Source organism: Hibiscus syriacus, unplaced genomic scaffold (assembly GCF_006381635.1).
Source record: "Hibiscus syriacus cultivar Baekdansim isolate YM2019G1 unplaced genomic scaffold, ASM638163v2 tig00111403_pilon, whole genome shotgun sequence".
NCBI lineage: Eukaryota > Viridiplantae > Streptophyta > Magnoliopsida > Malvales > Malvaceae > Hibiscus > Hibiscus syriacus.
Window position 1 is genome coordinate 232308 of NW_024063083.1, and position 15768 is coordinate 248075.

At 35.5% G+C, this 15768-nt stretch overlaps 1 protein-coding gene and 1 pseudogene across 3 annotated transcripts; one reads left to right on the top strand and one right to left on the bottom strand.

Moving 5' to 3' along the window:
- Positions 1–463: 463 nt before the first annotated feature.
- LOC120162667 lies at positions 464–6194 on the top strand (annotated as a pseudogene).
- Positions 6195–7395: 1201 nt separating this feature from the next.
- LOC120162665 (serine/threonine-protein kinase ATG1c-like) lies at positions 7396–13748 on the bottom strand. 3 transcript variants are annotated; one of them, XM_039172773.1, is made up of 15 exons: positions 13632–13748; positions 13292–13600; positions 12249–12366; positions 12105–12163; positions 11741–11805; positions 10878–10971; positions 10708–10788; positions 10447–10555; positions 9875–9947; positions 9555–9784; positions 9423–9515; positions 8944–9305; positions 8134–8401; positions 7892–7962; positions 7396–7654 (listed from the first exon to the last, which is right to left on the bottom strand). In XM_039172773.1, the coding sequence occupies exons 2-15, from the start codon at positions 13532–13534 to the stop codon at positions 7472–7474; spliced, it is 2049 nt and encodes a 682-aa protein (XP_039028704.1). In that variant the 5' UTR covers positions 13535–13600; positions 13632–13748; the 3' UTR covers positions 7396–7471. The 3 variants fall into 3 exon arrangements, with proteins under 3 accessions (XP_039028704.1, XP_039028703.1, XP_039028705.1); XM_039172772.1 differs by having other exon boundaries at positions 9423–9784; XM_039172774.1 differs by lacking the exons at positions 11741–11805; positions 12105–12163; positions 12249–12366; positions 13292–13600; positions 13632–13748 and having other exon boundaries at positions 7399–7654; positions 9423–9784; positions 10708–10784; positions 10878–10914.
- Between the last annotated feature and the right edge of the window lie 2020 nt (positions 13749–15768).

The window sequence follows — 15768 nt, forward strand, 5'->3', positions numbered from 1 at the left end:
TACTTCAAATTATTTATTCTTGACGGGTTTTTAATTAAATTAAATGTTGACTAGATTCTTTTAAATATATTCTTGAATATGGGTTATTTTATAAAAATTCATGCCATATGATAGTAATTTCTATGAAACAAATCATTAAGACTTCATGGTTAAAATTGGCCAAAAGATTTCATTTATTTAATTTTTCAATTCCACGAGTTAATTGATTTAATTTATTGATTTAAGAGAACGATTGGATGTAAAAGAATTCATAAACTTAATTAATTTTTTAATAATTTTTAGGGCCTCGTGAACCTTTAACCCTATTATGAAAGCAAGAGGATCAAATATGTAATATTACTTACAAAGGATCAATTTCAAAATTTAGCACAATAGAGGGACTAAAACCAGAATATGATCAAAATAAAAAAAGTATATTCCAAAGCTAAACACCCAACCCAACTCACAAAACCGCCAAAACCACCGCATTAGGGTTTATTCAGTTTTTCTTTTACTTCAAACTTGACCAATCTCAACTAATGAATGCCTATTTCCCTTGAAATTTCCCACTTCCTTCTTTAAAACCATGTGATATCAAATGAACCCCCAAACCCCCCATGTTCTTTTTTTAATGAGCAAGCTTTGAGATATTATGAATACGGAGGCAAGAGTTGGGCATTCTTCTAAGCAGGGGTTGCCTCCGCCGATTGGACCTATTCAATAGCTTCTAGCCGGTGGTATTGCTGGTGCTTTTGGAAAGTCACCGCTCCTCTTTCTCGTCTAACCATCTTATTTCCGGTATGGTTTTATTGTTGCTTCTCCTGTTTTTCAGAAAATGAAATGATAATTCTTTTTCTGATTTTTTGTTGTTAAATTGATCTGGGTATTTCGTGATTTTATATGTTTTCGTTTAGATAGAGCTGGGTTGGGATTATGTTTATTTGATGTGATTTTTTAAAGTGAAATCAGTTTGCATTTATGAAGGGAAGCAGATTTCAGACTGTGCGCTGATAGCGAATGAAGTTATTGACTATGTGGTCAAAAGCAAGAAAGAAGCAGTGTTATTCAAGGCTGATTTTAGCAAAGCGTTTGGTACTGTTAATTGGAATTTTTTGAATTTTACTCTCAAGAAGATGGGTTTCGGTAAGAGATGGAGGAAATGGATTAATCTATGCATTTCGACCCCTTTGATCGCTGTGTTAGTCAATGGCTGTCATTCTCCTTATTTTTCAATTAAAAGGGGTTTAAGACAGGGCTCCATTGTCGCCTTTTCTGTTTAATGTTGTAGGAGAAGCTCTAAGTGGGCTGCTAAGGAGAGCTGTAGATTTCGGTCTTTGTAATGGAATTACCATAGGTGACGGAAGAGTTGTTTTGTCGCATATTCAATTTGCAGACGATCTTCTCATATTTTCCGAAGCAAAGGGCATAATGATAAAGAATGTTAAGCGGGTTCTAAAAATCTTTGAAGTAGCTGCATGTCTGAAATTAAACATGAAAAAGACAAATTTATTTGGTATAAACGTGGCTGAAAACAGAGTGAAAAGTTGGGCAGATTCGAATTCATGCGGTTTAGCGGTCCTTCCTACAACTTATCTCGGTCTCCCTCTTGGGCATAAAAAAAATTCTCAGTCATTGTGGCAGCCGATTCTGGATAAAGTCAGTGCTCGCTTGGACAGCTGGAAAGGTAAGCTTCTCTCTTTTGGGGTAGGCGTACTTTGGTTAGATCAGTGTTGGTTAACCTTCTTGTGTTCTACATGTCTGTATTCTCAATTATTAAGCTTATAGCTGCTAGGATTAACAAATGTATAGCAAATTTTGTTTGGAAGGGTAAAAATGAGAGAGGAATTCACTGGATTAAATGGGATAACATGTGTGGGCCTAAATCTCATGGGGGACTGGGTTTATTTGATGTTAATTTAAGGAATCACGCTTTGCTCAACAAATGGGTTTGACGCTTTAGCGAGGAAGGGGATAGTTTATGGAAAAAGGTTATAGAAACAAAATATAAGTATGATCAGGAGTCTATTATTCCAAAAGTTGATAATGTCAGGAAATATTCTTGGGTTTGGCATAATATTATAAATCCAGCAGAGTCTAGTGGTACTACTTTGTTATCGGAAGTAAAATGTGTAATGGGAAATGGTTCAAAAATTGAATTCTGGTCTGACCATTGGACGGAACTGGTTTCTTTAAAAGCTTCTTTTACTAGACTGTTTGGGTTATCGATTAAGAAAGCCGGAAAGATTTGTGAGTTTGGCCATTGGGTTAATGGAGTGTGGATTTGGGAGATTGAATTAAGAAGACATCTTTTTGAGTGGGAAAGGTTTTTGTGGAGCGAATTCATGCTAGTTATTAACAGAACTGTTAGTTTAGCCCCTGGTGATGATAAATTAAAATGGATAGGCTCTCTAGATGGCTCGTACAATGCTAAATCCTTCTGCACTAAATTAGCTTAAGTAGATAAGGTGGAAGACCCTATTTGGAAATTCGTGTGGAACAAATACGCTCCTCCAAAAGTTGCAGCTTTTATTTGGAGAGCGGTTCAACAAAGATTGCCGGTCATCATAGAGCTGGAAAAGAGAGGTATACACTGCAATGCTCAGTCTCTTTGTGTTTTTTGCAATCAAGATCTGGAAACAGTAGATCACGTTTTGTGCCATTGTGATGTGGTGTGGAAAGTTTGGCAACGCTGGTGTAGTGTATGGAAGGTTCATCTAGTATTCCCTAGGAAGGTTAAAGGGTTGCTTGACGTATGGACACAGCAGAAAATCAGAAGAAAAGTTCGGGAATTATGGGTTTTGGGTTTTGGCCCGATCTGGAATATTTGGCTCTGTAGAAACAAAGTTAGGTTCAAGGGTATTGCATTTACTGTTGATCAAAATTTTAATACATGTTTGTTCCAGATTGGGGTTTGGGTGAGCGCTTTATGGCCAACGTTGATTCCGGTTGTCCAAGATTTTTTGCGTACTCCTCAGTTAATCATTCTTGGCTTTGGGTGTGAGTAACTTCATGTTTAATCAATCTAGTTGGGTTCTTTTGAATGGATTAGTTCCTCTTATAGCTGTAAACAAGGCAGAATGCAGCTCTAGCTTTAGTTCCACATTCTTTATCTATATAATAGCACTGAACATATTTCTTCGGAGGATTTTTAGTGCAGGTAGATTTTTTAAGATTCTATCCAGTGTAGTTGCTGTGTTTTTTTTCCTGGTTTCGTTCGAAAGGCTACTGCTGGTCTTTGTTTATTCCCCTTTGGAGAGGTTGTTTACATCCGATGATTATGGTTTTGTTGATGAGTTGACGTTTCAACTTGCTGCTGAGTTTTTGCGGTTTGTTATAATTCCCTATACATGCTTTTTTTTTGTATTGGTGTTGGTATGATATTGGGAGTGGATTGTTATTGAGTTGGATTGCAGATTGATAAAGTTTGGGTTAAAGTAGTGTTTGATGCCCCGTATTTTAGTAGGTTTGAATATTCTGGGCGTTATTGCAAGTCGGTTCATTTCATCGCCGAGGTGTTTGCTTTCTAGCTGTTCTTTTCGACCTTGGATTGATGGCGAGCAAGATTGCGTTCTTATTCTGGTGTTAGTATGAGTTCGGTTGTAGTTTGGGGAATGTTTTGTTCGATGTAAGAGCTATACTTGTATTAGTTCCTCTCCACCTCAAGGTTCACTCTTTTTCTTCCATGTAGGGATAGGGAGGTTTTTTAATGAGGTTCTTGAGGTGGTATACTTTGTTACGATCATAATACAAAATACCCTCTTTCAAAAAAAAAGTTGTGGGAAGACCTGACAATTTTAATCCCAATCCCAAAATTTGACCCGTTTAACGCGATTTCAAACTAGCTCCAACTCAATTTGATAGGGAAAAACAACACAAATCGAATGTGAAAAAGTAACGAAATGACTTAAAACAACTTGCGGTGAAAAAATCCAAATAGTAAATTTGTATGACCTGAACCTGAAAATTTTTAAAAATTGAATTGACTTGATCCTATTTAAAATCAGCCTAATCCACGTGTATAGGTGTATAGTATAATTATATAGGCATTTAGGTCACATCGAGCATGAAATAATATAGTTGTAGTTGCACGTTAATGATTTTGAATTATATATTTTCAGAATGCCGGTCCCCAGTTTAATACTGCCGGCTGTCATATTAAGCATGCAAATACGTTCTACCTTAACTGTTGAATGATGATCACATATTTTTCAGGTGCAAGGAATGCACCCGGATGTATCATCATTGAGCAAGGCTAGCATATGGCGGGAGGCTTCACAAATAATTAATGAAGAAGGTTTCAGAGCATTTTGGAAAGGCAGTCTGGTTACTATTGCTCATTGACTTCCGTATTCTGCTGTCAGCTTCTATGCCCATGAACACTACAAGAATGTATGCTCTTTCTTTATGGCATGGCTTTGTTTTCTAGTTCCCAATAGGAATTTTCATTTCATTCTTTCATTTCTTTTTGCAGTTGTTGTAGTCGATTCTTGGTCTGGAAAATGAAGGGAAAAATGCTAGTTATGATCTTGGTGTGCACTTTGTGGGTGGTGGGTTAGCTGGAATGACAGCTGCCTCGGCTGCATAACCTTAGGATATTGTAAGGACACAACTTGCAGCACAGGTAATTTCAGTAATACCTGGGTGAATAATGAAATTGCATTGCATACCCTTCAAACACGGTTCACATGTAGTCTACTGCTCCACATTTATCCATACAATTTTACTGTTTTTGTTCTTACTCTCATTTCAACCATTCTTCTGAACTTTGCAGAGAAATTCAATATACTATAGAGGCATTTGGCATGCTTTCCATACTATTTTCAGGGAAGAGGGATTTTTGGGCTTGTATAAAGGACTTAGAGCAACACTATTGGTATATGAATTGTTCTTCTTGAATTCTTTATTTTCCTATCACATTGTCTGTAACTGCTCATGCAATGTTATATTTGATGCAGGGTGTTGGACCAAGTTTGGCAATAAGCTTTTCAGTTTACGAGTCCTTTAGATCTTTTTGGCAGTTGCAAAGGTAAAAGTTCTTATTGGTATAGATTTATTGAAAACACCTTTTTTCTGTTCTCTGCTTGGTGCCTTTAAGTTGTAAACCGTTTTGAAAATTTTCACTTCACATCAGGCCCAGTGATTCCAAACTCATGGTTAGCCTTGCCTGTGGCAGTCTCTCGGGCATTGCATAATCAACAGGTTAATAATATGCAACCCTGCCCTTTTGTTTGACTCTCAATTATTTAGAAGCTGCTTCTGATCTCTGCGCGACTTCCCTTTTCTTCATGGATGAATTGCAGCTACATTTCCTGTCGATCTTGTGAGGAGACATATGCAACTGGAAGGGGCTGCTGGACGAGCCTGTGTTTACAAAACTGGGTTGTTCGGGACTTTCAGGCAAATAATCCAGTCTGAAGGCCTTCGTGGCTTGTACAGAGGGATTCTGCCCGAGTACTACAAGGTGGTTCCTGGTGTAGGCATAATCTTCATGACCCACGTGACTTTGAAGATGTTTCTATCAAGGAATCCTACAAGTTATTAGCATCATCACAGATTCCACTTTCTGGTAGGGTTAAAGGAAATTAGGGTGAAAAAGGGAAAGAAGTCGGTTGAATTTGGTCAAGATGTTCTTCTGTGGTTCTGTTATCTGAGAAACCCTGTTGGTAAATTTTGCTTTTGTTGCCATGACTAGAAGTACATCATTGTGTAGCTCCAACATGCTTAGGTCTTAGCGTCCATAGAATTAGCACTTGTTTGTAACCTGCCTCCATTCAGGTCAGACTCGCTGCCATTGTTCAATTCTTTTGTATTTGAAGCGATATTAAATTACAAATGATGGTTATTGACCAAAAAGCTTTGTTATATGGAAAATGACTGTTGGTTGAGGGCATCAACCTTTTGCCCAGTGCAGAAGCCAACCTCTTTTCAGTTTTTATCTATGGTCAGCCAGTGGGCTTCTCCACAGTTGTCTTTTGTCGACGGTGCGACCACCGTTGATGGTTATATTTGCTTGTGATGTTTCCTCTTCAGCAAAGTTCACTTGGGCCATGTTGTATTAGCACCATCTTCACTCCAGAATCTTGTTGGCTTGAATTTTGTGGGACTTTTGGACTCTTTGCATCATTTCTGCTACCTCGTATGGCTGGTGGCCACTTGTAGACGGCTATGGTTCCTCACTGACGATGTTTTTTGTTGGTATTGTACTGTGATGGTTTTTGACACTTTTTGCTTTGGGCTTTGTTACAGTTTGTCCTCAGTGGAGGATGGCATGCCAATGATCAAGTGCGGGTGCCTTAGTCCTTTGGTCACGGTGTCTCCTCATCTTCCTCTTCCCTCCTATCTCCTATCATGACGGTGGCAGCGGCTGGTTTGTGCTTAAGAGAATTTTGTAATACGTTTGTATTTCTTGATCCTTTTACGTGGACTTTTATAGAATCAAATCTATTGAAATAACCAGAATACTTAAAATTTAATTATATTTATATTTAAAAATAATTAACATTAGAACCTAATAAACGATTATTAAGAGAATTTTGCTCTCCTTTTTCCTTAAAAGATAAGATTTGGATTCAAATAATTGTCAGTCAAATTCATCATTCTCACTTTTGCTTCTTTCAGCATATTAGCAGGAGAAAAAAAGTACCAAATAGAAAACAATAGCACATCTAAAGATTCCATATTTTTAATCGCAGAAATGAGAATATTACAACATCCAAACGGGATACAATTGACCCGTTAACACCTCAGCTCCCCTTTTATCAAAGAATAACTGTACAAATAAATATTTTTAATGCCACATAGAAAGCTGTTAGGATCACTAAAAAATAAAGTTTAGGGGGGCATTTGGAGGGGGAATGTCATATTCTCCCGTTTGGTTAGTCGAGAATTTTATTCTCGATAATGTAAGATTATCAATAGTGAAATTTTTTGGATATATTATTAAGAATGTCATTACATCCCTTAGGTATTGTTGGATTACCGGTATTTTGGACCAAAATACCCTTATTTTTTTAAAAAAAAAATATTATTTTTTTATCGTTGAATAATAAAAATTCTACAAATGTTAAATTACAAATTTATCCTTAAATTATTTTAGATTACAAAAAAAAATCTATAATTAAAATTTTAGATGAAGTTCAAAGGTTAAAATAAAATTTTATCTTTTCATTAAACCTTTTTATATTTTCAATTTTGTAAAAAAAAATTATATGAATTTTATGAATTTAAATTTTTTAAAGAAAATATATAAATATTTTTCAACTTGTTAAAAAATAAATATATACTAAGAACAATTTGGTCTAATATATATTCTAATAATCTTTTATTCCTTTAACTAAACACGGTAATGTTACATTCCTGCTAAACCAACAAAATACAAAATACAACATTCTCAGTAATCCTATTCCCTGGTAATCTTACATTCCGTGAACCAAAAGCACCCTTAGACTCTATGGCGGATGCTTGTTCTTGAGAAGTGCCATCCTCTGAGATATTAACCTTGCCTGTTTCTAAGAAAATCAATGTAAGTTCGAAGTCTATACCGGTCTGAGTTTGTGAGGGAAAATGGAGGATTCAAAATGAGGGATGGTGCTTCAACTAGAAGGAAGACTAATAAACACACTGCCTTTGAATACAAATTTGCTGCACTTTCCATTTCACCCATGAGCTCATCAACCTGCAAAGATATATGCAGGACAATTTTCAGCAGGTAGGTTTCCTTCAATTGTTAACTTTCCTGATGAATAAAATATGTAACTTCATTTTATAAAAGATATTTGCTCGATCTATCGTCCTATCTCTAGTTCTTTTCACCTCATTTGAATGGGACAAGACAATGCATAGTCAATTAGATTGACAGATAATTACGATTTAGGCTACTGAATGATATGAAGGTTAGAAGGAAAAGACTCACTCCTCCACGTCTTCCCAAAGCAAGCGCGGCCTGAAATATTGTCTCCATCGCATCAGGCATCTCTCTACTTCCTGCAAGCGTGATGATAAAATGCTATTTAGAATATTAAACTTTTTACAATGAATAGAAACGGCATGACTTTGGTTTCATACACATCAGCAATGACAGAAATGGCTCTCGGGCAATTTCAAAAGTGGGGCAACAAATATTGATACAGGGAGTAATAATTATCAAAGCCATACCAGGCTCAATAGCCTTGGCAAGTTCCTCGGCATTCTCAACTTCCCGGAGAAATTTCCTCTCTATCTCTGAGGATACATATTCTGGACATACTTCCGTATCAGATGTTCCATGCTTCTTGCTGGCACTCCACAATCTGCTTGTCTCTTGGCTTGGACTTCCTTCCATGGCTGATGCAGCCTGTGTATGGCATATATGCAATGCTTGCTTCCAAATTGCAAGAATCACAAGCTGGATTGAGAATGCTTCGAGATGCCTACCTGTCTCGGTCTATCAAAGAACCATGATAATGTTACAATATAAAACATCCTCAATAAACCTCATGGTAGCAAAGAAAATACCAAGAGAGTCTAGCAAGCAAAATCTGCTCCACAAGCAACATCAATTATAATTAGGAGTGGCATTGAGTCATATCATTTAAATATTTACTATTGCAAGAACCTTACAGACCCAAAAGTCAAATATGGAGCAGCAGAAAAGAGCAGTAGGTAAAAAATCTAAATGTTGAAGCTGTTTACACTGGCAACTTCGACACCAAAACATTTGCCTCATACTACAATCTAGCAAGTTTCAGTGAGATCACTCATTGGGTAAGCAAATATGATCATCAACATATATTAACAGATCATGGAAAGACCCATTCAAGAGAGCCAAACAAATGTTCCAGCATACCAAGATGCGTACAAATGAGACGTTTATTGGTAAAATGGCAGCCAAACATGCAAGCATGGGAGAAGATGCTGGGGAAAAGAGAGAACTAGTATGATACTCTACTATGCATAACACTCATAGTAGGTTTATTATGGACTAACCTTTTCATGCAGTAATTCTGTAATTGCAGATGCGCACTGCTGTAATGACTTTATCCTTGTCATGCAATGTGATGACGGCTGTTCCAGAGCATCCCCAATATTCATGGATCCTGGAGAAGTCCCAGGGGCAGAGCTCTGACTTTCCAAGCTTCCAACATGATAGACGTTAATATTGGTTGCCCCAACAATAGGCACAGGAGCTGTTGATGTGGTGTTACTCGTAAAGGGGATCAGAGGTGGATTCTCTTGTTTGTATGGAATATGGTTTGGCTTGGAAGTGCTAGCTGAAGAAGATGACACATCAATGGGAGGTCCAGTTACAAGAACATAATCTTGGTCAATCAACTCCAGTGTATCACCAACTGTGGAAGCAATGCAAGAGTATGAAATTTTATTCAAAGTATGACAATTTCTCATGCAAGAGTGACATATAGGGACCAATATCCTTTGTAAAATGCAACATATAATATTGTTGGTACCTCTTGAATGACCATGCTCCATGGATTTGGGAGGTTCAAATATAGTTTCACCTGAAACCTTGCTGCTTTCATGTCTAAAATTAACATTGTCCAATTTATGTCTTGTACCACTGTATCTGGATGTAAAATCCACTTTATTTAAAGGATTAGAAGATTGTTCTCTAGTATCTCTTGTTTCGGGAGAAAACCCATGACGAGATTTCATTGAAGACCTCTTCTTTCCAAAGGAAGGGCTCCCTTCAGGACCACTGGAATCGTCATCCAAAAAGAAAGGAAGACAGTCCTCCTGAAAGCTTTCATCAGTATTCCTTACAGGACTGCTTTCGAAAGAAGAATAACCAGTCCTTGAAATTCCCTGCCTCCTGAAAATACCGGAATGGATCATTATTTAGGGAACTGAAGGATAATGTACATCAAGACAAGTTGATGAGAGCAATCATTTCCTCATATACCTCAATGGTTCATTTGATTGGCCCCGAGAAAGAAATGGGTGATTGAAGAACTCTTCAAATGTTAAACGTTCCACTGCAAATACAAGGATAAAGGGCACACCATGAATGAGGAAAAGCATATAAATAAGAATTGCTCAGCACAGTTTATTCTGATAGCATTACTGAATGAAACATGACTTATGGTACTCTTTGCTCCATATCTTCACAGATCAGCTAAAGCTTTATCTTAGGAGCATCCTTTTTACTAGATCTAAGCATCTAGAGGCTGTTACTTAGATTAGAATAATTCTTGTAAGTTGTAAGCTGAATTAACAAATAGGTTGATAAAGGCATTTGTGCAAAATTGCAAGCCAAAAGGATAAGAACTGTAGGTATAAACTACACAATTCTAGTTGAGGTTGAAGCCTATGAATTAAAGTGTTCTTCCAATCACTCTAATTTTGGATCCCTCCCATCCTAGAATTAAGTAAGCACATAATAGTGAAATTGAGGTTATGTTCTCTAATATGTCAGCAGATAATTCAATTGTACATGTCAGAGATTTGTATTTAATATCTACATTTGTGAAATACCTGGATTACGGCGCAGCAGTCTTACACATAAATCTTTGCAATCAGCAGTCAAATAATTGTTTTCCACAGGGAAAAACAACTCAGTTGATTTCATAATATTCTGGAGTAACTGCATAAGACAAGATACAAAAAATAGATCAACAAAACTGTAAATGCACCAAAAGAATCATCAGTTCAACTCAGGTGATCAATTGCAAGTCTAAACTTGGAACTTTTGAGAAACCCGGGGACTACTTTATACAAACAGAAAGTTCATTAAACCTGAATTTGATTGTTTCCAGTGAAAGGAGTTTTCCCAGTAACAAGCTGAAATAAAATAGCCCCAACACTCCAAAGATCTGCCTGCGTATTAAAGTCAAAATTAACAGGCAATAATTTCAGGAATGAACAAGAAGAGGGAAGAGGAGCCGTAGGAGGGGAGTAACTATCACCTTTACATCATACTTCTGCAGTTGCATAATCTCAGGAGCCATGTAAAGAGGTGAACCACATAATGTTTCAGCAAGCCCCCTAGGTTGCAGAGATCTAACAGAACAACAGTGATATGTTGTAATAATTGACTATGCATGAAAAAATCATTAGAAAAAATTATTTCCACATCACAGTTTCCACTAAATTAAAATCTTTATCATCTTCTTTCCCCTGCATACTTCAGGGTTATATAAGCAAATGAACCTGATTTTAATTGCATAAATGATTAAAGATAATAAGTGTGAATAACTTCACTGACTTATACCAATTACACTGGATCATTTGCTTCCACATTTTTTCAGCAATTATTTCCACACTAAATTAAAATCTTTGTCATCTTCTTTCCCCTGTCCATACTTAAGGGTTATATAAGCAAATGAACTTCATTTTAATTGCATAAAGGATTAAAGATACAAAATGTTACAAGAATGAGGGGGAAAATCTAAATTTAGTACACATATCATGTTTTGAAGCCTCGGTTTTCGTTCTTCACTATATTAAGCACAAATCACAAAGTTGTTACATCCTAAGATTACCTCTCTTTCAAATTTGAAAATAGAAACCATTTCCAGGACATCTAAAGCTAGATAAGCGAATAAAACTGACAATCAAAGAAGATGGGTGGTCTCAATTTGTAGAACCAACAACCTAACAATTTACTTGCAATGTTGCACATGTAGCGAAATTTAACATCCTAGGTTAGTTCATATGGCTAGGAGGATTGAAGGGTACATTTTCATAGCAAAGATTCCTTAAAAATGATGGAAAATTAGACGTGGGGAGAAAACACCCCATAAGTTGATGGGTTAATGAGATCATTTACCTTGCAAATCCAAAATCTGCAATCTTTAAAGCTGCACTGCTGTCATTTGTTGAGAGAAGAAGATTCTGTTTCAGAAACAACAACATTACAAAGAGAACATATTGAAAGAAAACTTTCCAACACGGACAAGGCTAGTCTATGCCAAAGGAAATTTACGCAACTTCAACACATTCCATGATAAGGATCAAAAGCAAACCCAATTTAGAGGGGGAAAAGGTATAATCTCTTGCATCTAATTCCTATTTGATTACAGTAACAGAAAGGAAATAGTATTTATTTGAACAGGCTTGCCCTAATCCTTAATAGGCATCAGTAGACATAAAGTTATATCAAAATTCAACTTGAACCACAGAATGAATTATACCTGAGGCTTTAGATCCCGATGTATAAGATTATTGTCACGGAGAACTTGCAAGCCAGCCGCTACAAGAAGATAATTATAGAAGTATAAGTGACCGGATTTCAGTGGTTAAGTAAAATAAACAGCCAGACAAGGTCTGCAGCATACCTAGCTGCTGCATGAAATGCTTTGCAATTGCCTCAGGGGCACTTCCATGGCGTGTAATAAACATAGAAAGGTCACCCCCCTTGCAGTACTCCAATACAAGGTGTATCTTTCCAGGAACCTATTTAAACCAAACAAATGATTGAGAAAATACCATATGGTGGCACTTATAACAATTACAAGTAAAAAAAAGAAGGAAATGTTATATCAACATTATCTCCAACAACTTTAACGTCAAATCAAAGATTCAAAAGTATATTACAAGTGCCATTTTCCAGTTGACCTCAAACTTACAAAGGATCTAATGAGCAATAACAAAATGCCTATCCAACTCTGAGCGAAATTTCTACTACAAAAACCATTACTCCACTCTAAGCAGTCCATGGAATGAAGGGCACGGCATATAACTACTTCAGCAGAATGCAACTATTTTAGACAGATATAAAAGCCGAAGCTTCACAAACAAATACATGACAAATAGCTTTTTAATTTAGTTTCCATTGACCACTGCAAATTTACCATTTTTTCAATGATCGTTGAAGCTTCTCCATTATTATTAGTTGTTGTGGAGTGAACGGAAAACACAATGAAATTCCATCTCATATTTGGTCTTCCAAATAGCAGCTCTCCACTTAATAGAGGCTTAAGTAAACACATTAAATGGATAGACTGAAAATTCCACCATTAGTTATTTCATTCGTTATCTGCTTCTATCAACTACAAGTACGGCCAAATAACTCCTTTTTCAATCAAAATTAGATTCGTCTCATTTTGAATACCGTATCTTAAGATATCTTCACACACACAAAAATGTATCCGAATTCTCCGTTCTTTTATCATTTTCCATAAAAGAACTTTCACTCAATAATTGACACCTAAAATTTTAGTCCCTACCATACAATTAAATAGCTCAATTTCTAAAAATAATTTCAAATATCCGCTTCTTCCACTCATTCCTCTACTTTCTGGGCATCCAAACAACTCCTAGAAAACAAATAGCACAACGAACCAATTAAATAATAAAAAAAGAACAAGAAGAAGCGAACCTCAATAATATCATGCAGTCGAATAATATTAGGATGATTAATTCTCTTCAAAATAAATATCTCCGACATCAAACTATCCTGCAATTTCTTATTGAGTCGACCCATTGCTATCTCCTTTATCGCCACCTCGGTCCCATGAACTCGATGCCTAGCATGCCAAACAATCGAGAATGAACCCGACCCGATTTGCCGACCCACTAAATAATTCCCCACCACTCTTCCCCTCCCTGTTGCTTGAGCCATTACAACAAACCTGGAATAAAAGGAGGGAAAGAAAATCCCTACGATCCGACGCCAGAATTTTAAGCTTTAAAAATGAAAATGGTATCGAATTCTGAATGTTGATCTTCGGAAGTTTCGACCCGTATTTTAATTGGATTTTCCGATTGGCCGTGCGAAGATAAATAATCTGATGAGTAGAGGGGGAGGAGGGGGAGATGGGATATTATTGATTAATGGATTTTTAAATTTTTTACATCTTAATTATTATCAGTTGAATTATTGAGATTTTAATTTTGGGGTTAGCCAACGTAATCGAGGATTAACGTTTGTGATTTTCATTGTTTTCGAAAGAAAAAAAACACAAGCTACAAGCGGTATTAGACGGAGTGCATAATCTTAATATGGCTAAATTATAAATTTACTCATTAAATTTTATTATATCTCATATTTGACTCACAGTATTTTCATTTTTTTTAATTTACTTACTGAATTATATAAATTGATTTTTTTGATAACTAGATCGTTTTCTCTCTAACAGCTAAATGGAATGGCTTAATTTAGTAATATATAAAGATGATTGTATTTTTTATTAATATTTAATTATGACGTATAATATTTAAAATAAAAAATAAAATTTTTAATGTTTTCTCTAAACCCTAATCCTAAATTTATTTATTTCGATGGAAATTTATTTTTTTCAAAACGACATCGTTTGATGTCATGTATCATGTCATAATGTTGTTAATTATTTAACGGTGGAGTGAGCAAAACAAGAGCAATATCAAAGTTCACTGAATAAATTAAAAAAATTGAAAACACAATGAGTATAGTAGGAGAGAGAGTAAATTTCAATGAATAAATTTGTAAATTTCAATGAATAAATTTGTAATTTACCCTTTTAATATATAGTGTGAGCAGTGAGTAGGAGTGTTCAAAAATATCTGATTCAGATGACTCGATCCATTAACTCGTCGGTACCTATGATATGAAAATACGAGTATTTAAATTTTACAAATACCAAACTTACGAGTACCCAAACTTAATGAGTCAAAACATGAATTGATATTTCAGTACTCGTAAATCCTCTATATGCAAAATTTTAGGTAACCGAAAATGCAAATTCCCAAATTTTAACACTCCTAATAATGAAATGGCAAGTTTTAGTTGGGTGGATTAGTGAACAACTTTAGGTGTAGGTGATGATGTATAAGTTGCCAATATTGACTCTCAAAACGTGTTCACGAGGCATATAATTATAATATTACAAAATATATTTATAATTAATCAATATCATAAATAGGCAGAATTAGTGGAATAATGCTGGTGGGTCGTTTAATTAACCTAATTGGGTAATTTGTTTTTTTTTTTATTTTGAAAACTATGACATTTGCAAGAATGGACCTAGAAGTCATCTCGCTTGCCTGATGAGTTACAGTGATGTTATTTTTTGATGGTCCCTGGGACATTAGTCCCGCAGGTGAAATATATTTAAGATATATTTAAGGAATTATCATGTAAGTATGACGAGTCTTAATAAAAAAATTATATTTTTATGGTAATAAAAAAATATTATTAATAAAAATAAATAATCTTCTAAAACTCGTTACGTCGACGTGATGACTTTCAGATCTATTATAATAAATATCGTAATTTTTAAAATAAAAAGCAAGTTATCCTATTTGACTAATTAAATGGCCCGTCAGCATTATCCCACTAATTATGTCATCATAAATATGTTCTCATAATATTTTAAAATTATTTTATATCGCTTCAAAATAAGTGCTCTAATTTGAGAAGCGCGATACTGAGCACAACAGCTTGCTGCATGTGAATATAGATTTATCCCTTGAGGAGGAAACAAGGTAGCACACCTCCTGGTCACATGCTCGATCTTAGGAAACGAAGATGTGTTTTGAGTGGAGGAATTTCCAGAACGAGCCGCGAACTAGACGTTGGAAGATAGGCGATGGATCGACCCATCATGATCGGTCTCAAATACAACGATTAAAGGATCTATTTATCTTATTAACATCTCATAACGTAGGCTTCATAGAATTGTCTCAGTTTAGGGAGTCCAGGAAAAGAACGATCGAATTTAGGAATTTAAGTTTTTCTTTTATTTTTTTCTCTTCATTTTAGTTTTATTTTATATTATAAATGAATCCGGTGTTTTATATTCAGAAAAATATTTTATATTTTATTCAGTTTAAATTTATGACATACTAATTTTCTTCATTTTAGTTTTATTTTATATT